This window comes from Trachypithecus francoisi, unplaced genomic scaffold (genome assembly GCF_009764315.1).
Source record: "Trachypithecus francoisi isolate TF-2019V2 unplaced genomic scaffold, Tfra_2.0 Lachesis_group15, whole genome shotgun sequence".
NCBI lineage: Eukaryota > Metazoa > Chordata > Mammalia > Primates > Cercopithecidae > Trachypithecus > Trachypithecus francoisi.
The window spans coordinates 25,650,580-25,675,137 of NW_022681460.1; the positions used below are offsets into that span (position 1 = coordinate 25,650,580).

A 24,558-nucleotide genomic window follows, 5' to 3' on the forward strand; every position below is an offset into this window, starting at 1 on the left:
AGGTACTGGCATTGAATTTCTGGGATATTTCAGACTATTAACCATAGGACTCCACATTTACTTGTACATGAGGAATGTGAGATTAAAAAAAAGGTCGCTATTTTGATCTAGCTGTTCTGTTAACAACAATAAAAAGTCAACAGAGATGTAAAGGTTAGTTTTGGACATTTTTAGCTTAAACTACAAATTATCGTGGCAGAAAATGCAGCAAACATGATATTTGTTGAAAACAAGGCTTTAGGAATTTTGTCCATTCTTTAAAAACCTACAAATTTTAAAAACCAAACTTTAAAAAACTTTTTTTTTTTGAAAAACGGCAGCGTAATACAATATTTGGACACGCTATACTATGGGCTTTGAAGAAAGCCTGTCCAGAATACCCAACATGCTCCCTAATGACAGACGCTCCCGCGCCTCGGTGATGTCACCACGACCCGCGGCGCGCTCTGCGCCTTGGCAGACGTCGTGCGTCATTACCAACGAGGCGCAGGGGTCAGGACGACTCTCGGCAGCGCCATCGCTCGCCCTCTAGTGGCAGCTGGTTTTGAAGTTGGCCTCAGGCTTTGAAGTTCCCCACCGCTTCTCTTTCCCCCTCCCCTCAGCCTGGAACACCGCCCCGCGTCAGGCGAAGGGGGACGCCTCGAGGTAAAACGGAGTAGGTGCGGAACGCGGAGCCTGCGCGGGCCCGGTAGCCCTGGAGAGGCCGAGACTCTAGGCCGCGAGGGGCGGGTGCGATGGCGGAGGAACAGGTGAACCGCAGCGCCGGCCTGGCCCCTGACTCTAAGGCCTCGGCGACTGCAGAATCTATGGTTTCCTCAGTGGAGACCCATGAAGCCGCTGCCAAGTCACCGGAGCCCAAGGATTACGACAGCACCTGCGTGTTCTGCCGGATCGCGGGGCAGCAGGACCCGGGCACTGAACTCCTGTACTGCGAGGTGGGCGGCGACGCGCGGCCGGGGGTGGGTGAGGACCTCGCCGCCCCTTGGAGCTCCGGCAGAGAGGCCTAGCCGGTGTGGACCGGGTGCAGAGGATCCCGATCGCTGCTCAGCTCGCCGAGGCATGGCTGCTCTGTGTGGATGGAGCTCGGGGAAGCTGGGGATACGCCCACTACGGGCCTTTCTGCGGGGTCCGGGTGCTGATGACAGACGCACTCCTAGGAGACGGACAGGCAGTGGCTCCAGCGGTATCTTTGCTGTTCCGAGGGGCAAAGAGTGAATGACAGGGCCGAATGCTTTGGCCTGTGTTTACAGGTACCCAGGTACTTGGTACAAATAACATTTTGTGGCCTCTGCTTTTATTACAAGGATTCTCCCCCACCTTCAAGATACTGATTTTAGATCCTGCACACTCTAATACCGATACTCATGAGAAAACTAGTAGAAAATAGGTAATGATAATTGTGAAAAGCTGTTTGTTAGATTGGCAGAAAATAGGCTGGAGGGAGTGGGTCTTAGGTCAAACTATTACTGAATTGCCTCTGAATTCCACTTTGTCAGTTGGGATGCGTGGACATTTTCAGAGCATGAAGACTTTGCCCAGATATTTTTAAATGGATAATCTGGTACACACTTCATTCTGTTGGTTTTACTTGTCCATATAGAAACAACTTTTTGAGAGAATTAACTCCAAAGATTGTGTCTTTTGTAGTCAACATTCCTTTATTTTTAAAAAATAAATAGAATTCCTTTTAAGCACCTTGTTTTGGAGGTTGTTGAGCAACATAAGGGACAGTCTGTGTCCAGATTTTACAGTCTAAAGGGCGGAGTGTATACAGAGGAGGTAGCCAATTACGATGCCTCGTGCTGTGGTCAGATGATTTTACAGTATTTTGTAAGCTTATGGGAGGAGCATCTAACCAGGTCTGAAGAATTAGGGAAGGCTTTCCAGAGGAAATAAGACTTGAAGAAATAAGTAGGAGTTGATCACATGAGGAAATGGAGAGAATAATGTCCCAGGTAGAGAGACCCCCCGAGAAGTTCAGTTTGTGTGATAGAAAAACAAACAGAAATTGTCTAGTGCATAGAGTTTGAGAGGATGAAACACAAGGCTGGAGAGGTAAACAAGGGGCCAGATTATTAAGTGTGTTGGAATTCATGCGAAGGAATTTTGTCTTTAGAGCAAAGTAAAGCTTCACAATGTTTAATGGTGGACTGGGAGGAAGATGTTGCGGAGTTACAGGAAGGAGTTTGATCTTTGAAAGGTCATTCTGGGATCATTGTGGAGAATGATTTGGAGGAGACCAGCCCGAAGGTATGGAGACCTGTTAGAAGGCTATTAGAGTAACCTACCCTGATGATGGCCTGAAATGAGAATGTGGTAGAGGAGATTATGAAAAGTATATCAATTTAAGAGATACAGTATTCAGGAGGTAAAACAGGCAGGACTTGATGGATACAGGTCAGTGATTCTCAACTGGGAGCAATTTTGCCCTCCCAGGGGACGTTTTGCAATATCTTGAGATACTTTTGATTGTAACAACTTCTGGCACTTCTGGGGGTTGCGTCTGGGACCTAAATAATGGGTAAAAGCCAGGGTTGCTATTAACATGGTACAGTGCACAGGACAGCACAGCCACCCCCCCCATCCGCCGCCATCAACACACACGCACATAAAACAGACTTATCCAGTCCTCAAAATGTCAGAAGTGCCAAGGTTTAGAAACCTTGATTTAGATATAAGAGAATAAGGAAAAGAAAGAGGGGAAGTAAAAGGTGATTTCTGGGTTTCTGGCTAGGGTAAACTGGTAGTGGTACTACCATTTCATTAAGATCAGGAACAAAGGAGGAGAAAAGATAATCGGGGGAGTGGTGGGGAGTAGCAAAACAATGAGTTCAGCTATGGAGTCATGGAGTTTCAGGTGAGTTTGAGCCATCTAACTAGAGATGTCTTTTAAATGGTTGGATAGTCTAGCACTCTGTAGAGGGATCTGTATCTCTAAACCAGATTACAGGAACTGTCAGTTTATAGATGGAAACTGAAAAAGAAGGGAAGTGATGAGGTCACCCAGGAGGTTAAAAAGTGAAGGGGAGGCCTACACAGAACTCTGAAGAACACTAACATCATAAGGGACAGGCAGAGGAAGAGGACCTGAAAAGGGAAGAGAGAAGGAACAGAGAAATAGAAGGAACGCTGGGAAGGCCAAGAGAAGGGAGTATATCAAAAAGAAAGGAATTGTCAGCAATATCAGCAGCCATATCAGCCTGCCTTCATCCTCAAATCTGGGTTAGGTGACCCTTGTATGTCCTTGCAAAGAGGCCAAGTCAGATCAGGACTGGTTGTGTCCCCAAAGTGATGTTCGTTGACCTTGAGGAGAGCAATTTTATGAAGTGGTGAAGCAAAAGGCAGATAGCAGTTGATTGAGAAGAACTTGGGAAAGGAAGGAGTGAAGACAGCAAATACAGACAACTCTCGCAGGAATTTGGCAATCCAGGGGAGGAGAGAAAGGTAGTGGTAGCTACAGGAGAAGTTGGGGATTAAGAGAAAGCTTTTAAAACAGTGAAGATGTTTGTGTGTTCAAATCTCATGGGAAGATGCTTATAGAGAGAGGTTTAAAATGGTCCAGGGGGTAGAATGTTGCCCCTGGGAAAGAGGAAACTCATTCCTCACTGTGTGCCAGGCAGTGTTGGAGGCATGGGGATACAGCCATAAACAAAACATGCAAAACTCCTTGCCCTTATGGCACTTACATCGTAGTTGCAGAAAAGGATAATACTCAAAATAGTAAGTACAATTTATAGCTTATTAGGTGGCAGAAAATAAAGAGGAACGGGATGCAGTTTAAAAATTTCAGTCTGGAAAATCTGCACTAAGTAGGTGACATTTGGGTTAAGCCTTGAAAAAGGAGAAGGAGCAATTATATGGTTATTTACAAGTAAAAGCTTTGAAGTAGCTCCTCTGAAGGCTGGGAGAGAGAATTAGGGAAATAAGGATTGTTGTACAGCGGGTCACGTGAGGTTGAGGACATTCAATTTCAGGTCATGTAAGGTTGAGGACATTCAATTTCAGGTCATACCAGTCTGCTCAGTTGTGTGATTCTCTATCCACTTGCCAGCAGCAGCCTAAGGCTGGGATTACACAAAGTAGGCAGTTGTATTGACTTAGGGTTGGGGTTTTGCCATGTAGGTGGTATAGAAGTGTAGTGAGACACAGTTAAGAAGTTACGGAGCCGGGCACAGTGGCTCATGCCTGTAATCCCAGCACTTTGGGAGGCCGAGGCAGGCAGATCATGAGGTCAGGAGTTTGAGATCAGTCTGGCCAACATGGTAAAACCCCATCTCTACTAAAGTTACAAAAATTAGCTGGGTGTGGTGGCAGGCACCTGTAATCACAGCTACTTGGGAGGCAGAGAGAGGAGAACTGCTTGAATCCGGGAGGTGGAGGTTGCAGTGAGTCGAGGTGGTGCCACTGCACTCCAGCCTGGGTGACAGAGCAAGACTCTGTCTGGAAAAAAAAAAAAAAAAAAAAGAAGTTATGGCAAGCAAGTGGCTGAAGTGGTAGACCATGGAATATATGCTGAATAGGAGAAGGAAGTAAAGATAGCACCTGACAAGGAGAAAGAATACGCACACCAGTTGTCTGTTTGCAGACCTCTGTTGGACTGAACCATAGAGTCAGGAGGGACCTAGTTCTGCCTCTTCAATCTCCCTTTATTTTACTAAATATAAAAGTAGGCTAAAGAGAGGTAAAGTGCATTTTCAAACTCAGAGTTCAATATTTAGTAGATCCTTAGAAAGTGCTTTTAAATTTTGTATTCTGCAATTCCAATAATGAAACTCAAGGAAAATAGATGCTAGTAGCTCTAGAAAGCTTTGTCTAAAAATAGTCATCAAAAGGGGTGGGATCCAGACTTCTATCACATCCAAGGTGAGAATTTTTCTTGGTTAGAAACAAAGTAAACAATATGAAGAGCCTGGGGATATTTTCATGGTTGAAATAAGACATAATCAGTACTTTGGACTAATTTACGCCCTAAATTAGGGAAATAGGGTAAATATATACAATAGCCCATTGTCAGTGGAAAAACACAAACTGCTTTTTTTGTTTTCCCATTCAACAGCAATCAACACAGAACACTTCTGTGACCAAATGTATGGAGGTGTTCCCACAAGCAAACAATCAGTTTTGCAGCAGACACCAGCTCGGTGTCCTCCATTGCAATTCTTATACTAACTACCTGGTGATAGCATCAGATCCCACAGGTTAAAGACTCAGTCAAAAAACTAGCCGGGTGATGTGGCGGGCGCCTGTAGTCCCAGCTACGTGGGAGGCTGAGGCAGGAGAATGGCGTGAACCCAGGAGGCGGAGCTTGCAGTGAGCTGAGATCCGGCCACTGCACTCCAGCCTGGGCGACAGAGCGAGACTCCGTCTCAAAAAAAAAAAAAAAAAAAGACTCAGTCCCCAAGACTGGCCTGCCCTTCCCACCAGTTGCAATTCCAGGCCTCTGGAACTTCTGACCGACCAGCTTGAAGTTGGGGATCCCACGACCTTCTCTTTGGGTTCTAAAACTTGCTAGAGTGGCTTACAGAACACAGGGAAACACTTAGGTTTCCTGGTTTATTATAGAGGATATTCTGAAGGATACTGATGAAGAGATGAATAGCCCTAAGTATGGGGAAAAGGGGGCAGAGCTTCCATGTCCTCCTCAGGCGTGTCCTCTCCCAGGAGCCTCCATGAGTTCAGCTATCCAAAAGCTCTTTAAATTCTGTTCTCTTGGGCCTTTTATGGAGTCTTCATTGGATAGGCCTGACTGACAATTCTGTATTAATGTGACTGGACAAAAAGGGTATGATCTAATACTGGTAGACGGAGTGGAGAAACCCAGCAAGGCCTGTCCAGATTCTTCTTGGCCTCTGTGTGCAGCTTTCCTTCCTCTGGGGTAGGAGGCAGAATCCTTTCAGAAATGAGAGTCTCATGATCCACAATCAGAAAGGTCAGGGAAGATTATAGTCCTGACTTGGGCAGGTAAAGGGAGGACAAGAGAAGGTCAGAGAGATTGAGAGATTCTTTTTCTGAGGCCTGTCTCTGAGGCCTAAAGTGCCTCAACATGATTAAAAAAAAAGACTGTAACAAGGGCATTGGGAGTTATGAGCTAGGAATCATGGCTGGAAACCTATGATTTGCCTATCCATCCCTAATGACATCCACTAAAAGAACATTTTTATTCCTGCACTGAATTTGGATCATAGGAAAGCTCCTCAAGTGTGGGGCATGCCATATTCATCTTTGAACTACCGACACCAAGCTGGTGTCTGCTGCAAAACTGATTGTTTGCTTGTGGGAACACCTCCATACATTTGGTCACAGAAGTGTTCTGTGTTGATTGCTGTTGAATAGGAAAACAAAAAAAAAAAAAAAAAAAAAAATAGTGCTCCCAAAAGTTGTCTATCTTTTTCAGATTGAATTTAGCATGACTTTATGTACAAGAGCTCACTCATTGAAGATTAAGATTAATCATTTTAAAAAGAATTATATAACATAATTCGATGGTTTTTATCATACATTCCTATATTCATTAAAATATATTCGTTGTAAACATTTAGAAACTGTTGGGTTTATATAAAGTGTAATTCAAATATGAAAGAGAAAAATTTCCATTTGGAAAAATTGGAGTTACCAGCATCATGAGGGGTTAGTCTGGCAAACCTTTCCAGCAAAAGCTGTAGAAGATTCTTCACTCCATAAACCTCCATATGGTGTTGTCTAATTGTACACTGCAGATTTAAAACTAAGCAAAGGCTCAACTATACATTCTCAATGGGGCAAATGACACTCCCAAAGGGGTGAAAATTGGTTTTTGGTGGTGATGGGACAATATCTTACTTTTTCATGTATGAGGCACAGATATACATAGAATAAACAGAGAGTAAAGCTGTGGTATTAAAATCTCATGGAGATGGGATTAGGGGAAAAAAGTCTTAAAAGGCTCATTAGATAAGCAATAATGAAAAAGTAATTGAGTAACACTGGACTAGAATTTACCTTGCTTGGAACTATACTGAGGAAGTAACTCAGTGTCAATTTAACTTGAACGTTGTCCCCATTCTTTAATCAAATTTTGCCTAGCACCTTAGATGACATGATACTGAAATTTTTTTCAAATGTTACTTTTAACATTTGCTTTAGATGTCAGTCAGGGTCCAGTTGCTGGAAAGAAAAAAAAAATTCTAGTTACTGAAAGCAGAAATTGATTTAATGTAGGGAATCATTTGCTTAAAAAACTCTTTAGAAGGGCTGGTGAAGCAGGTTCTAGAATGTCCTTCAGGAATGACACCCAGACCAGCACTGCAGAACTGTTTATTGGAGAGCTGCTTTCCCTGACACAGTGAGGAAGGCAGGAGTCACGTGGCTGCCATTAGAACTTTAACCTCAGAAAGATGCTTCTTTAGTTGTGATTCAGAGATAAAGAAGCAGTGTGACTGCTACTTGTAAGTGATGTTTCCAGTGGGAATGCTATTGGCGTTTTTTTTTTTTTTTTTTTTTTGAGGCGGAGTCTCGCTCTGTCGCCCGGACTGGAGTGCAGTGGCCAGATCGCAGCTCACTGCAAGCTCTGCCTCCCGGGTTTACGCCATTCTCCTGCCTCAGCCTCCCGAGTAGCTGGGACTACAGGCGTCGCCACCTCGCCCGGCTAGTTTTTGTATTTTTAGTAGAGACGGGGTTTCACCGTGTTAGCCAGGATGGTCTCGATCTCCTGACCTCATGATCCGCCCGTCTCGGCCTCCCAAAGTGCTGGGATTACAGGCTTGAGCCACCGCGCCCGGCCGCTATTGGCGTTTTGCGTACAACTCTACTTTGTTTTTTGGGACTATTTCTCCTGTTGCAGGATGGTTAGCATCCCTGATCTCTGTGCACCAAATTCTGGCAGTATCCATGATCAAAAGAGCCATCTATGTATTTCCATCTCTGGTTGAGAAACATGGCTTCAAAGACACACTCCATCTGCTGGGTCCATGCTGGCAGCTTTTTCCCAAGAAAAAAATAGATGTCTTGCCATTCTTGATATCTTTGAAGCTAGTGATAAGGTATTCAAAAGGGGGAGGGGGAGAAAGATAAACAAAAGAAAAGAAAAAAACCTGTCTTTGTAGTCTTAGAGCTGGCCAAGTTTGGAAGATGGATGATAACAGAAGCAGCAAAAACATGGCTTTTTGATTGGCATGATCTAAATTCCCTCTGGGATTTTTAGCTTTTTTAGTTCTGCATTACAGAAAACACAAATATTTAGAATGGAAGTTGAGTGCCAATTTGCCCTATTTGGGTTTTCAGATTTAAAGAAATCTGAAACAGTTATTTGTTGTGTTTAAATTGATGATTAGAGTCAGTGGTGATAATGAAGTCAGGATAGGCTAGCTCTTCCTCTCATCCATGTATTACCAAAAGTATAAAAGTTGGTTCTTCCCTGGGGCGGAGCAGAGGTGGCAGGGGAAAAACATTTTTTATTCTTTTTATATGTAAAGCATAGGTATACCATACAGAACATAAACATATATACAGTGTATCTGTGACATTAAAACATCATGGGAGGGGGCAATCAGAAAACGTCTATAAAGGCTTCTTAGGGAGGTGATAATGAGAAAAGGTTGAGACACACTGATCTAATTCAAAAATAGCCACAATTCCAATTTAAGAAGGGGTTTTGCAAAGAGAAACTGAAAGATCATAGAAAACCTATCTCTGTTCCTGGAAAACTACCTGAAAACCCAAATGACACACCATTTTTTAAGGGATAGAGGAGGGTGTATCAGTAACTTGATCTTCTATGAAGCATCTGTCATTTATTTATTCAGCAGTTTGACAGGTGTACTTTGTTATTCACTTGTAGTTCAAAGATGAATATGGCATGCCCCACACTTGAGGAGCTTTCCTATGATCCAAATTCAGTGCAGGCATAAAAATGTTCTTTTAGTGGATGTCATTAGGGATGGATAGGCAAAATACTGTATTTTAAAGTCACTTGATATCATTCTTTTCTTTGAATGGAATGATTATGCTACCAAAATGACATACAGTTAGGTTCATTTATTGTTGTTTGTCTTTTATTTTTAGGGATTTCTTTTTTTTCTTGTGAAGTGTGAAGTATACATGTTAAATATTTACATGTTTTCAGAGTCCAAATTGTAAAGCAAGGTACATTTGGAGAAATCTAGCATCCGTTCTCTTGCCCTCTCTGCCATGTTCTCTTTCTCCATAAGAAACTTTTAAAAACTTTTTTGTTTATCCTTCCATTGTGAGTAAATAGGTATTCACATGTCTGTATTTGTATTCGTCTTTCTTACACACAAAAGATAGCTTAACCACTCTTCTGCTCCTTGCTATTTTTAAGGAAAGCTTGAATATGTTCTAGAAATAATTTCATACATATATGAAAATCTTCCTCATTCGTTTTTAGAACCACACAATACTCCATTGTGTGGATGTGCCATAATTTATTAAACAAGTCTCCCAGATGCATTATGAACATTTGGTTTATTTTTCAGTCCTTGGTATCATGAATTATGCTGCAAAGAATAGTTTTTACATATATACACACACACACACACACATATCATTTCATATTTTTGCCAGTGTATCTGTGGAATAGGAGGATCATTTTTCTTAAGATGAACTATGTAAATGATGCCTGGATCAGCAGTAGGAATGGGACAAAGGGTGACATCAGAGCTAGTTTCAATATTTCAGAAAACTTCATGAAAATCTAATTTAGTCAGGGTGCAGGCTAACTAAAACATCAAGTTTCTTTATTTTTGAGAGGAATTTTATCTATTCCTGGTGATGACAGTCATGTTGATTGGTAGTTTTTATTAGGATTGGGATTGGGTAATTAATTAATTAAAATTGGGAAAATAAATTATTGATATATGAAAGTTGGTAACCAAAACCTTTCAATATAGGGGTTGGAAGACAAACTAAGCATTTTGGTTCATTCCTATGGCTAAGTTATGCAGTATGAGACAACAGGTTTTTAGGAACCTCTTTAGCTTTTCTCCTACTAGCCATTAGACTGGCACTTGCTAGTTCTATTAATCTAAAGAAGTGTTATTCCTGCTGTGAGGTAGAGTACAGCTACATCATCTCAAACTAATTCTAACCAGGTTGTATTCTGTACCAGAAAGAATTGCCTCTGGATTTTGAAAAATTAATGCCATAATTGAGGGGAAATAAAGATATGTAACATTGTTGTGTTATGAATCAATCTGGGAAGTACAATTGTGGCAATTTTCTTCTACTAGATTTAACCCTCAATTTTAATTGTTTCTGAGCTGGAAGTGTTAAAGAAATAATGGTAATCCCAGCACTTTGGGAGACTGAGGCAGGAGGATCACTTGAGTCCAGGAGTTTGAGACCTGCCTGGACAACATAGGGAGACTCCATCTCTAGAAATATATATATATATATATATATATATATAGCCTGGCATGGTGATGTGCATCTTTAGTCCCAGCTACTTGGGAAGCTGAGGTGGGAGGATCAACAGAGCTCAGGAGATCGAGGCTGCAGTGAGCCATGATTGTGCCACTGCATTCCAGCCTGGGCTACAGAGAGAGACCCTGTCTCAAAGGAAGGAAAAAAGGAAAATTTTAAACAATCAAAAACATTGTAGTCCTTGACCTTATCCTTTTCTAAAACATTCCATGGATATCAATTTTTAATTTTAATACTAGACAGAAAAACCATAATAAAAATGATAGAATTGGATTAAAATTGATATATAATTGTCATGTTTGTTATCTTAGGATAACCAGGATTACTGGAATGGATATGACGCACTTGTTTGAATCGAATTTTGGCTCTTGGAATGGAGAACTATTGAGCAGCGTTGCATTCATGGATTTTTTTAAAGGGAAACTCTGCTTATACTGATTTTACTATAAAGTACTCATAATTATAAATTAATTAAAATCAGTATAAGATACTTAATAAGATATTCACGATCAGATACTTAATGTGGTTATTTAGCGAATATAGATTTTCTCTTAGGAAAGTTTGACATTCAAATGTTAATGGGTTGAAACACACTCTTCTTCCTCTCCCGTTCTTTTTTCTGTAGATTACCGTGTGGAGGAATTTAACCAGAAGACTGATGCCGTACATGTATTGTAGTGGGCCCATAAATTAGTACAATATACTGGAATTTGTTTCAGCATTTCGGTCTTTTTATATAATTGCTTCAAAAAATGTTTAAAAAATGCAGTCCCTGGACATGTAAATGCTAGCTGATGTTCTTTTTATAGTTGAGGAAAATGCTACGTTGGGAAAAAAATTAAATGTAGAAAGGAATTTATCTGTCTTGCTGCGATTCTGTAGCCAAACCTTAAAAAATATGTATCAAGAGTGAAAAACTTTAGGGTAGGGATAGAGAAATGTGTAATGAAATAATAAACTCTGAGATTATTGGTAATGAAGTTTTAGTGAACTTTACTCGTAATTGTTTCTCCAAATTTGACGTTATGTGTCTTTTTTATTCTCTGGAATCAATGAGCATCTCATGAAGGAACTGTTATGAACTTAATGCATAATTATAAAATTGCCCAGTGGGGGTTAGGTGTGACGTATGTATCATTTCCCTGTCAGACTGAGATTAATGATGTGTAAGTCAAGCCAGAACAGCATTAAGAAATTCTTTTTAAAAATTTACTAGCAAATGTTTTTTCCTTTAGAATGAGGACCTAATTTGCTTCAAAGATATCAAACCAGCAGCAACTCATCATTATCTTGTGGTGCCAAAGAAGCATATTGGAAACTGCAGAACTCTAAGGAAAGATCAAGTAGAACTGGGTAAGATGATGACAGTATTCTTCATGTTTATATCATCTTCAGTTGGTATCAGTGATGGCACTGAAGATTAAAAAGAAAAGTACTGTGAAAAGGGAGCACTATGACTTTTTGAAATTTTCACTATAAAGAATTTTAAATTCATTAAAAAATAGTACAATACTCATGTATTCATTATGCAGCTTCCATATTTAGGAACTCATGGACGAGTTAAAAAAATATATTAACCTTTTCTCACAGTGATTTTTGAAGCATATACTAGACATCATACTATTTAACATTTAAACTGTCCAAAAGATACATTTTTATGTCTTTTTTTTTTTTTTTTTTTTGAGACAGAATCTTGTTCAGTCGCCTAGGCTGGAGTGCAGTGGTACGATCTCGGCTCACTGCAGCCTCCGCCTCCTAGGTTCAAGTAATTTTCCTGCCTCAGCTTTTCAAGTAGCTGGGATTACAGGCACGCGCCACAATGCCTGGCTAATTTTTGTATTTTTAGTAGAGACGGGGTTTCACCATGTTGGCCAGGCTGGTCTTGAACTCTTGACCTCAGGTGATCCACCCACCTAGGCCTCCCAAAGTGCTGGGATTACAGGTTTGAGCCACCGTGCCTGGCCTATGTTTATGACTTTTTAAATGATGGACTTTCTTGACTCTGAAATGAAAGGTGCTATGAAAAATTATTAACAAACAAGTTACGATATGACAAATGAGCTCATATTGCCTTATGGTGACATCATGTTGATACCTGCCTTATAGTCTCCTGTGAAGATAAATTAGCACCAAAATTTAATTATGAGTTTTTAGTGATGAACTTCTAGCTTCTGAAAAGGAGATTCTGAATCTTGTCTATTGAGGATGATTGCTCATTTTCCTACTCATGCCTTCTGTGACTTGTCACCTATCATTTTCTAAGACATTTCTAAGCTCACTTCAAATCTGCCTTTAAAAAAGATAATTTCAACTTTTATTTTAGATTTGGAGGCCGGGCGCGGTGGCTCAAGCCTGTAAATCCCAGCACTTTGGGAGGCCGAGGCGGGCGGATCACGAGGTCAGGAGATCGAGACCATCCTGGCTAATACGGTGAAACCCCGTCTCTACTAAAAAAATACAAAAAACTAGCCGGGTGAGGTGGCGGGCGCCTGTAGTCCCAGCTACTCCGGAGGCTGAGGCAGGAGAATGGCGTGAACCCGGGAGGTGGAGCTTGCAGTGAGCTGAGATCTGGCCACTGCACTCCAGCCTGGGCGGCAGAGCAAGACTCCATCTCAAAAAAAAAAAAAAAAAAAATTGGAGGTACATGAGCAGGTTTATTACATGGATATATTGTGTGGTGCTGAGGTTTGGGATACAAATGATCTGTCACCCAGGTAGTGAGCATAGGACCCAACAGTTAAGGTTTCACCTCTTGCCCCCATTTTTCTCTCCCATTTTTAGTAGTCCCCAGTGTCTATTGTTGCCATCTTTTTGTCCATGAGTACCCAGTGTTTAACCTCTCCTTATAAGTGGGAACACGGAGTGTTTGGTTTTCTGCTCCTGTGTAATTCACTTAGGATAATGGCCACCAGCTGCATCCATGCTGCTGCAAAGGAGATTACTTCATTCTTTTTTATAGCTGCATAGTATTACATGGTATATATGTACCACATTTTCTTTAGCCTACTGCTGATGGGCACCTAGGTTGATTCCATGCCTTTGCTATTGTGAATAGTGCTGTGACTCACATACAAGTGCATATGTCTTTTTGTAGAATAATTTGTTTTCTTTTGGATATATACCCAGTAATGGCATTGCTGGGTCGAATGGTAGTTCTATTTTAATTTTTTTGAGGAATCTCCAAACTGCTTTCCACAGTGGCTGAACGAATTTACATTCTCATCAGCAGTGTGTAAGTGTTATGTTTTCTCCTCCGCCTCACCAGCATCTGTTGTTTTTTTACTTTTTAAAAATAGCCATTCTGATTGGTGTTGAAATAGTATCTTATTGTGGGTTTGATTTGCATTTCCTGATGATTAGTGATGTGGAGCATTTTTTTCATATATTTGTTGTCCTCTTATATGTCTTCTTTTGAGAAGTGTCTGTTTATGTCTTTTGCCCATTATTTCATGGTGTTTTTTGGTTGTTTAATTGTTTAATAATTTATTTACAGATTCGGGATATTGCACCTTTGTCACATGCATAGTTTGCAAATACTTTTTCCCATTATGTAGGTTATCCATTTACTCTGTTGATAGTTTCTTTTGCTGTGCAGAAGCTCTTCAATTTGGTCCCACTTGTCAATTTGTGTTTTTATTGCAGTTGCTCTTGAGGACTTAGTCATAAATTATTTCCCAAGGCTGATGTCCAGAATGGTGTTTCCTAGGGTTTCTTCTAGGATTCTTATAGTTTGAGGTCCTAGATTTAAATCTTTAATCCATCTTGTGTTAATATTTGTATATGGTGAAAGGCAGGGGTCCAGTTTTATTCTTCTCTATATAGATAACCAGCTATCCCAACACCATTTAATTGAATATGGCGTATTTTCCCATTGCTTATTTTTGTGAACTTTGTTGAGATCAGATGGCTGTAGGTGTGTGGCTTTATTTCTGGGTTCTCTCTTATGTTCGGTTGGTCTATGTGTCTGTTTTTGTAACACTCTCATGCTGTTTTGGTTACATAGACTTATAGTATAGTTTGAAGTTGGGTAATGTGATGCCTCAAGCATTGTTCTTTTTGCGTAGGATTGTCTTGGCTACTTGGGTTTTTTAGTTCCATATAAATTGTAGAATAGTTTTCTCTAGTTGTGTGAAAAATGATGTTGGTCGTGTTGAATCCGTAGATTGCTTTGGGCAGTATGGCCTTTTTTAACAATATTGATTCTTGCAGTCCACGAGCATAGAATGTTTTTTCATTTGTTTGTATCATCTACGATTTCTTTCGGCAGCATTTTGTAGTTCTCCTTGTAGAGATCTTTCACCTCCTTGACTAGCTGTATTCCTAGGTATTTGTGTGTGTGTGTGTGGCTATTGTAAATGGGATTGTGTTCTTGATTTGAGACTCTCAGTTTGAATGTTATTTGTATTTGGAAATGCTACTGATTTTTGTACATTGAATTTGTATCCTGAAACTTTACTAAAGTCATTTATCAGTTCCAAGAGCCTATTGGTGGAGTCTTCAGGGTTTTCTAGGTATAGACTCAGATTGTTGATGAGGAGAGATAGTTTGACTCCTTTTCCTATTTGGATGCCTTTTATTTCTTTCTCTTGCCTGATTGCTCTGGCTAGGACTTCTGAAATCTGGAAAGGCTTTGTCATGAGGTTCTGGGATTAGTTTGATCAATATTTTAAGATAGCCTACATGATAGATCAGTTGGGCTAGATTTTTAAAAGGTAAGACACCACTTTGATGGAAAACCTTGATGTGTAGTTCATTAATATTTAGGCTAGTGAATTAACTAACAATTTTTAAACTGTTGATTCTGAATACAGCAAAGTTCCTTAGTCATTTGAAGTTCTATCAGTACATTTGAGAACATATATGATTTATAACTACAGGGCAGCATTTGAGCTTATAACAATTAGGTCCAATTTAGATTTACCTGATTGAAACATTTCATCTTTCTTATTAAAAGTTTTAATTTTCATTCTTGTAGTTATTTCTTAGATTTCACACTTTAGCTTTTTAGGAATTTTTCAATTTATATTCAGCAGAAGTGGAGAATAGAGGCTGTTATAACTAGTTTTTATAACTGTTACAAATCAAATGTTGCTAATTTTGAAGCAGCTGATAGGTATTTGGGATTCCATTACATTTTCCTCTTTGCTTTTGTGTTATATTTGAATATTTCCATACTAAAAGTTGTTGCAAATTAATAATTTTTATATAATTGATAAAGTTGAGGAAATAATAAGCATATGGAAGAGTTCAAGAACACTATCAAGGAATATGACTATAATTGACATTTATAGAACTCCACTTAAATATAGCATACATGTGTTTTTTTTTTTTTGAGACGGAGTCTCGCACTGTCACCCGGGCTGGAGTGCAGTGGCGGGATCTCAGCTCCCTGCAAGCTCCGTCTCCCGGGTTGACGCCATTCTCCTGCCTCAGCCTCCCGAGTAGCTGGGACTACAGGCACCCGCCACCTCGCCCGGCTAGTTTTTTGTATTTTTTAGTAGAGACGGAGTTTCACAGTGTTAGCCAAGATGGTCTTGATCTCCTGACCTCGTGATCCGCCCGTCTCGGCCTCCCAAAGTGCTGGGATTACGGGCTTGAGCCACCGTGCCCGGCTATACATGTTTTTTAAAAAGCATATGTTCACCAAAGTTGACCATATTCTGAGCAATAAAATACAGCTCAATACATATCAAATGACTGAAATCTTATAAATATGTACCATTACTGGGTATATACCCAAAGGATTATAAATCATGCTGCTATAAAGACACATGCACACGTGTTTAATCCAGCACTATTCACAATAGCAAAGACTTGGAACCAACCCAAATGTCCATCAATGACAGACTGGATCAAGAAAATGTGACACATATACACCATGGAATACTATGCAGCCATAAAAAAGGATGAATTCGTGTCCTTTGTAGGGACATGGATGCAGCAAAACCATCATTTTCAGCAAACTATCACAAGAACAGAAAACCAAACACTGCATGTTCTCACTCATAGGTGGGAACTGAACAATGAGAACACTTGGACACAGGAAGGGGAACATCACACACCAGGGCCTGTTGTGGGGTGGGGGGAGAGGGGAGGGATAGCATTAGGAGATATACCTAATGTAAATGATGAGTTAATGGGTGCAGCACACCAACATGGCACTTGTATACATATGTAACAAACCTGCACATTGTGCACATGTACCCTAGAACATAAAGTACAATTAAAAAAAATATGTTCTCCAAAGACAGACAGTAGAGTTAAATTAGAAAAAGAACAAATTCCAAAAAAAGATATACTCTGGCTTGAAGTAATTTGGAGCTTTTTTTGGACTCTATGGTACTAGTTGGCCTAGTCTTGGAAGACTGGCAGTCTCCCAGCTCACACCTGACTTAAAGAAGTAAAAACATTAACAATGATTTTGTAAGTCTCAATATATCAACTATCCTCTGTAGATGTTTTTACTTCTTCCTCTTTCAAGGATTACACCATTTAGAAACTATGGAGAACTAATATTTGGCATTGTGCTTTGAAGATCCCAGGTTACCAAAATTTTTCTGGTGGAGGGGTTTATTCCCACCTGAAGGCCATAAAACACCAAGACAAGAAAGATGATAAAGGAGATGGGATTTGGAAGCCAGAGTCGTTATACAAAGTTTTGGCTAGTCAAGGATAGGCTGACTGGAAGGGATACCATATCCTTAATTTGGGCTCAAAGACAAATTCAAAGTTTTCTTGTCTTATTGAATCAAACAATTTCTGTTTAATTACTTGGTCTTCCTGATGAGAATGAGTCCTCATATGATCAGATGTCCTAAATAGCCAGCTGTCCTAAAGTCTACCTATCTGTGAGATTTTGTGATAGTGATGTTGCACTGGGGCTCAATTTGAAACTTTATTTCAGTTGTTGATAAGCAAACTTCTCAGTGACTTAAAGCTACTGAATGTCTTTATTTTTTATTTTATTTATTTATTTTTGAGACAGGGTCTCACTCTGTTACTTAGACCTGAGTGCAGTGGTGCAATCATAGCTCACTGCAGCCTCGACCTCCTAGGCTCAAGAAATCCTTCTGCCTCCACCTGTTGAGTAGCTAGGACTATAGGTGTGCAGCATCATGCCTGGCTACCTTTTTTTTTTTTTTTTTTTTTGAGACAGAGTCTTGCTCTGTCTCCAGGCTGGAGTGCAGTGGCATGATCTTGGCTCACTGCAATCTCTGCCTCCCAGGTTCAAGTAATTCTCTTGCCTCAGCCTCCCAAGTAGCTTGGACTACAGGTGTGCACCACCATGCCTGGCTAATTTTTTGTATTTTAGTTGAGTCAAGGTTTCACCATGTTGGCCAGGATGGTCTCAATCTCCTGACCTCGTGATCCACCTGCCTTGGCCTCCCAAAGTGTTGGGATTACAGGGGTGAGCCACTGTGCCTGGCCTGAATGTGTCTTTAAATGTGGGTAAACATTTAAACATTTAAACATTTGATAGGACAAGAGTGAAGGTCAATGGCAATTTGTGAACTTAGTGTCTCCTCTAGTGTAATGTTGTGTCTTTTCTGTTTTACAGTTGAGAACATGGTAACTGTTGGAAAAACCATTCTTGAAAGAAATAATTTCACTGACTTCACGAATGTGAGGTGTGTATACTTCCAGATGGAAACCAATTATTATACATTGTTGACTTTTTTCAAAATGTTATTTCTCCATAGAAAATGGAAACAGAGGTGGCAGTTTGTGGTTTAAAAGTAGTTTTCCTGAAAGTGAGAATATAGTTCATTGGTAGTATAAATGTAATAAAACTTCCTTTTGTATCTCAGTATCTTCCAATAATTTCCACTTGTAGTTTTGACAGACAAGTCTATATGAGCAGTGGGTAGGTAAAATAGTTACTAGTCTACTTTTTAAAAAAATATTTTTGAGACAGGATCTCACTCTATTGCCCAGACTAGAGTGCAGTGGCATGAGCATGGCTCATTGCAGCTTCGACCTCCCAGACTACAGTATCCTTCTAGCTAAGTCTCCAGAGTAGCTGGTACCACAGGCGAGTACTACCACACCCGGCTACTTTAAAAATTTTTTATGTAGAGACAGGGTCTCCCTATGTTGCCCAGGCTTGTCTCAAACTCCTGGGCTCAAGTGATCCTCCTGCCTCAGCCTCACAAAGTTCTGGGGTTACAGGTGTGAGTCTCCACACCCAGCAAGTCTGCTTTTCTTTGTTCCATACGTGCATTCCTATAAAATTGTGTGCAAGTTGAATTTTCTTAGGAAAATTTTATATGATTTAAAAAGCACATGATTATAATTCTAATGTGAATTTAACTTGAATTTGTCTGCTGAACCCTGGCGTAAGCACATGATGTTCAATTTTTCAACTTTTTTTCTGAGACAGAGTCTTGCACTATCCCCCAGGCTGGAGTGCAGTGGTGCGATCTCAGCTCACTACAACCTCCGCATCTCGAGTTCAAGTGATTCTCTTGCCTCAGCCTTCCACGTAGCTGGGATTATAGGCGCATGCCACCACGCCTGGTTAATTTTTGTATTTTTTATAGTAGAGACAGAGTTTTGCTATGTTGGCCAGGCTGGTCTCGAACTCCTGACATCAAGTGATCCGCCCGCCTCAGCCTCTCAAAGTGCTGGGATTACAGGCATGAGCCACTGTGCCGGATCTTTTCAAATGTTTTAATTTATCTAAGTAATGTTTTTCTTTTTAAAAGATTTCCGATTTTGCTTCTGTGACCCAAGCAGGTATAATGGAGATTACTTCTAACACTTTTAACCTAGAATTCAGAATAGACTTGAATTCCAATGCCATCCATGCTACTTGTGGTGTATGCTACTTATAATTTCTGTGTTAGTTTAGACATGCCATTTAGCCTCTCCAAGATAATACCTGCTCTGCCTGCCGGTAGGTACAAATGAGATTCTCTGTGTGAAAAATCCTCCAAAAACTGTTAAACATTACAAAGTGTGATAATGATAAGGAACAGATGGTGTTTGAGACCCTTTGGCCAGAAGCCACACATTTCCTACACAGTCATAGGATGCTTATTAGAAGAATGAACACTGGACAAAGATTCGAGAGCCCTGAGTCTCAGCTCCAGCTCCACGACTAACTTTGTGACCTTGAGAATATTTTAAACTTTCTGGATCATGGCTTCGCCATCTTTAAGATGAAAAGATTGAGTGAACCTTTGAGTTGCTTCAAGCTTCTAGATTACTTGATTCTACATTATACGACTGTTTGGCAGAAGGAAAACCTAGTCTCCTCTTCTAGGTAGTGGTGGAAATTTCAAAGTATGTACTGCATGTCTGACTCCACATTGCTAGTCCCAAAGGATCACTGCTGCGGTATAGCACTTCTCCTCTGCCTCCTTTCCACACTTCCACTCACTGATACCTTGAACAGGCAAATATTTCTGGGCTTTGATTATTGTTACACGTGTGTCTTGCTCTGCTGAGCATAGGTGGACTTGCAAAACTTTTTGTAAGCTTATTTTTAAGAGTTTAAATCATATTTAAAAAACTTTGTAACCATTTAAAGGAATTCTCGTGTATCTTTTAGAAAGCACATAATTATCATTATCATCTAACTTATTTTAAGTATTAACCAAGAAACCTGGGTGATGATGAAAGTTTTTTATGATGACATAATTAATCTCACTACTGAAATACTGTTGGTTTGGTAGGAAATGTCTGAGTACTTTATTAAAGGAAAAAGTGTGCCATCTACTGGCTATGTATTGAATAAATGAACACAACTACTTGATTGTCTAGTGCTGTTTTAAAAAATTCATTGCAAGGGCGTATTTTAAGTGAATGAAAGCTTAAGATGATAAAGACTGAAGTGATATGACATTATGCCAACTCAGAATTCATAAAGATTATACTGAGGCATAATATGCTGTTAAGGCCTTCCTTGATGATGAGCTTATGTTACTATGAACTTCAACATGAAAAGAAGAGGAAGTGTGTGAATCCTCAGAAGTGCATAAAAAGAAACAATGAGATTTGTGACAGTCTATTTACCTTAGGAACTTGTTTTGGATCTTGTTAAAATTTATGTGTTTCCACCTGAAAAATGACTTTAAACTATTTTAGAACTGGTTTGTCAATCATCTCTTTTCTTCCTATTTTAGGATGGGTTTTCATATGCCACCATTCTGTTCCATTTCCCACTTGCACCTTCATGTTCTGGCACCAGTGGATCAGCTTGGCTTCTTATCCAAGTTGGTTTATAGAGTCAATTCCTATTGGTTTATCACAGTGAGTATTCTTGTTATGTCAGCAGCATACAAAAATACTTAAAATATCCTTTTTGTTGTAGTTTTTTCTTCTCAACAGTAGGTACTTACAGCTCTCATAGGCTTGATTACCTGTTTTAACATACTGCTTGCACATATCCAAAATAATATTTTTAATTTGGGGGATTTTCAAGATCATCAGTCTGTAGGAAGAGAAGCTATGGCTAAGTCTTCCCCATTGCAAGTAGCGGATACGATATACAAGAACCATGGTATTCAGGGTTCTGACTTTGGAGTCACATCTGGATTCAAATTCTGAGTGCAGTGCTTGCTTGAGGGTTCATGTAAAAGTTACTTACATTTTTTAAGGCTCAAGGTCTTTATCTGTTACCTGCATATAGGTAATAGTGCCTACACCTAGGGTTGATAAGAGAGTTGATAAGATAACTTATGTGTAAGGCACTTAAAACAGTACCTTGCAAATAGTAAGTAGTCAGGAAATGTTACCTGCTACCTCTATTGTATCATCAACATCATTGTAGAAATTTAGTTTTTGTGTTTTTTGATAGTTCAAACTTCTTAGAAAAGAGTTTTAGTAGTAGCATCACTTACTAGATCTTCGGCCGAAGGTGTTTTTTTTTTTTTTTTTTGAGACAGAGTCTCACTCTGTCAACAGGCTGGAGTGCAATCTTGGCTGGGTGCAATCTTGGCTCACTGCAACTTCCGCCTCCCGGGTTCAAGCGATTCTCTTGCCTCAGCCTCCCAAGTAGCTGGGACTACAGGCACGTGCCACCATGCCCAGCTAATTTTTGTATTTTTATTAGAGATGGGGTTTCACCATGTTGGCCAGGCTGGTCTCTATCTCCTGACCTTGTGATCCACCCGCCTCAGTGTCCCAAAGTGCTGGGATTACAGGTGTGAGCCACTGCGCCCAACCCAAAGTTTTGAGTCTAAAAAATTACAGCATTCTGCTTTGCCAAAGCAAAAGTGGAGTAGAATTCAGCTGTTTATACACCTGTGGTCTGTTTATATACCTTAGTTATTAAGTAGCTCTGGGGTCCCTCTAAGGCCAATTGACCACTAATTTACCAGGGTGTTATTTTATGTGTCCATGATGATAAAGTGATCTATAGTTGCCATATCTGAATAATCATCCAATAGTATTTATTTATCATTAGTTAATGAATGGTATTATTCTAGTCATAGTACAGAAAAATGTAAAAAGTGTCTGATTTCTAGAAACTTCATTTCAAACATATTATCCCTGTTTTCAACTTGTTGCCCAGATGATTTTATTTAAATAATATAAAAATACAAAAATTAGCTGGGTATGGTGGTGCATGCCTGTACCACCTACAGTCTCAGCTACTTGGGAGGCTAAGATAGGAGGATCACTTGGGCCCAGAATGTTGAGGCTATAGTGAGTGATCATGCCACTGCACTCCAGCCTGGGTGATGGAGTGAGACCTTGTCTCAAAAAATAAAAAAAAATTAAATAATATGTAAGACACATATATATGTGTGTATATGTGTGTATGTATTTGAAATTTTAAAAAGTGGAATATTCTGCTGGACAGCTGGGTTTTTTTTTTTTTTTTTTTAACAAAATTTGTGTAATAGGAAAGGTTTTTTTTTTTCCTTGTTTGTATTTCTAATTTTCTATAAGAGCTATACCTTTATAATAAAAGATGAATGAAAATACATTTTTGTAATGTTTTGACTGTATTTTCTTACAGGAAAGACTTTTTTACTTGGAAAACATCAGTGTATAAAAGTATAAGATATATTGTTGGTTCATCCTGAGAATCTGAACTCTTCTTAAATCTGACTTTGTTAGAATATCTTATGAGACTTTGAAAAAAATCAAGATAAAGATATTGAAGTTAATTTCAAAATCTTATATAATGATCCAGATTATATAGTGTGATTGAGAAAAACACTGAAATGATGTAACTGACAGACTTTAGTTACCTTTTTTAAAAAATAGACTTTATGTTTTAGAGCTGATTTAAGTTCACAGCAAAATTGAGTAGAAACTACAGAGAGTTCCCAAGTACCCACTACCCCTCCACATGTACAGTTTCCTCACTATCACATCCTACACCACAGTGGTAAATTTGTTACAATCGATGAACCCCATTGATAAATTGTTATCACCACAGTCCATAGTTTACTTTTGAGTTGACTCTTGGTTTTACATTCTGCGGGTTTTGATAAATGTATAAGGACATGTATCCACCATTATAGCATCATACCTAATAGTTTCACTGCTCTAAAAATCCTCTGTATGCTGCCTATTCATCCCTCCTTCCCCTTTAACTCCTGGCAACCACTGATCTTTTTATTGTCTCCATAGTTTTGCTTTTTCCAGAATGTCATATGGTTGGAATCCTACAGTATGTAGCCTTTTCAGGTTGGCTTCTTTCACTTAGTAATATGCATTTCAGGTCTTACTTTACTTTTTAAAACTTTAGTGTTATATTTATTTTGCTTTTCTTCTTGAAACTTATTAATGAATTTGTAATGTAGGCAACAATCTGCCTATTTATATACAATGTAGATTAATTATATATAGATATTATATTATACTGAGAGTTTTTTTGTAAGATATTTTTAGGAACAGAATATGTAGTACTCAACTCTTCTAATGTGGCTATTATAATAGGGATACCAGTAGAATTATTTGATAGAGACTATGATATCTAGAATTAAAAAGTATTTTTTTAAATTACAGGCTGATCACTTGATTGAAAAACTAAAAACATGAAAATGTCAAGAGTGGAAGATTTTTCTAATCTTGGTTTAGCACGAAGTGATGTTTAGGTCCCTTTTAAGTCTAATTGCAATTTTAAGATTTGTTGGGTTTTATGAGAGGCTGTTACTTTGTGACCTTAAATCTTTTCTGAATGTCTGTTTCCTGAGATCTTTGATACAGTTATATCAATATTTTGTTACTGACTTGTTTCAATGGTTACTTGTATAAGGATTTTATATATATGATATTATAGATAAAATCCTATTTAAGACAAATTCTGTTAATCAAGAAGGGCTCTGTATTTTTTTAAATTAAAATATTTTCACTTCTCAGTAAGTAGTCAATTACAGTAATGATTTGTTTATGAAGAATAAACTACTATCGAAAGTACTTTATTGGAACCTTTATTACTGTGAAGGAGAAAAAGAACTTAGCTATTTCTTGACAGTTCTATAGTTTTACACATAAATTTTCAAAATAAAAAATACCATACTACATAATGATCTCTGATCTTGCTGAGGGAAGGAATGATATATGTGCCACTTTTTCCTCAAATTTAAGATGCTAGTTTTCACTTCTTGAAGCCTTACATCTTTTTAATAAATCTATCCTGAAAGCTACATAATATATATAATTTCTCTCAGTGAATTTACAATAACTATCAAATTGGCTATTAGAATTCAGTGTAATGGAATTTTGCCTCTAATAACATAAAGGGGGAAGAAACATAAAGTGGTTCTCTTAATAAAACTAGCAGAAAATGTTGCTTTATGGCATGTTTTTGTATCAAAGAGAAATTAGAGGTTAAACTTTGCTTTTATAATGAAAAAGGCCTGATTTGAAAGTAGAGATAGGCTTAGATGAGAAAAATTGATAACACAATATTAATACTATTGATATATCATTTCATGAGGCATATTTTGTTAGAAATTTTTTTTTGGTGCTAACCTACAGGCACAGTAGTGAATATGAATGAAGAGTAGGTGCTGCATGTTAATCCTACATTGTGCCAATGTATAATAGTACCATGTATATGAATATGAATAAATGAACATGAGGATTAACGTATTGTTGAAAATAGACTGAGGTACTAGTTTTCTTTCTTTTTTAGAGGGGGCATGATATTAAACATAGTTTTAAGTAACAAATTACTTA

General features: G+C 38.9%; 1 protein-coding gene across 2 annotated transcripts; it reads left to right on the forward strand.

Moving 5' to 3' along the window:
- The first annotated feature begins 473 nt into the window (after positions 1-473).
- Positions 474-24,481, forward strand: HINT3 (histidine triad nucleotide binding protein 3). Of its 2 annotated transcripts, none has more exons than XM_033234478.1 (5): positions 474-935; positions 11,652-11,769; positions 17,975-18,044; positions 20,544-20,670; positions 22,385-22,977. In XM_033234478.1, the coding sequence occupies exons 1-5, from the start codon at positions 735-737 to the stop codon at positions 22,418-22,420; spliced, it is 552 nt and encodes a 183-aa protein (XP_033090369.1). In that variant the 5' UTR covers positions 474-734; the 3' UTR covers positions 22,421-22,977. The 2 variants fall into 2 exon arrangements, with proteins under 2 accessions (XP_033090369.1, XP_033090370.1); XM_033234479.1 differs by lacking the exon at positions 22,385-22,977 and adding an exon at positions 23,383-24,481 and having other exon boundaries at positions 475-935.
- Positions 24,482-24,558: the final 77 nt, after the last annotated feature.

Bases quoted from the DNA above. Each gene is read 5' to 3' on its own strand.
- HINT3 (XM_033234478.1), top strand. From the start codon at position 735: ATGGCGGAGGAACAGGTGAACCGCAGCGCCGGCCTGGCCCCTGACTCT. The intron at 11,770-17,974 runs GTAAGATGATGA...TCTGTTTTACAG, and splicing joins GAAAGATCAAGTAGAACTGG to TTGAGAACATGGTAACTGTT. The intron at 18,045-20,543 runs GTGTGTATACTT...TTCCTATTTTAG, and splicing joins ACTGACTTCACGAATGTGAG to GATGGGTTTTCATATGCCAC.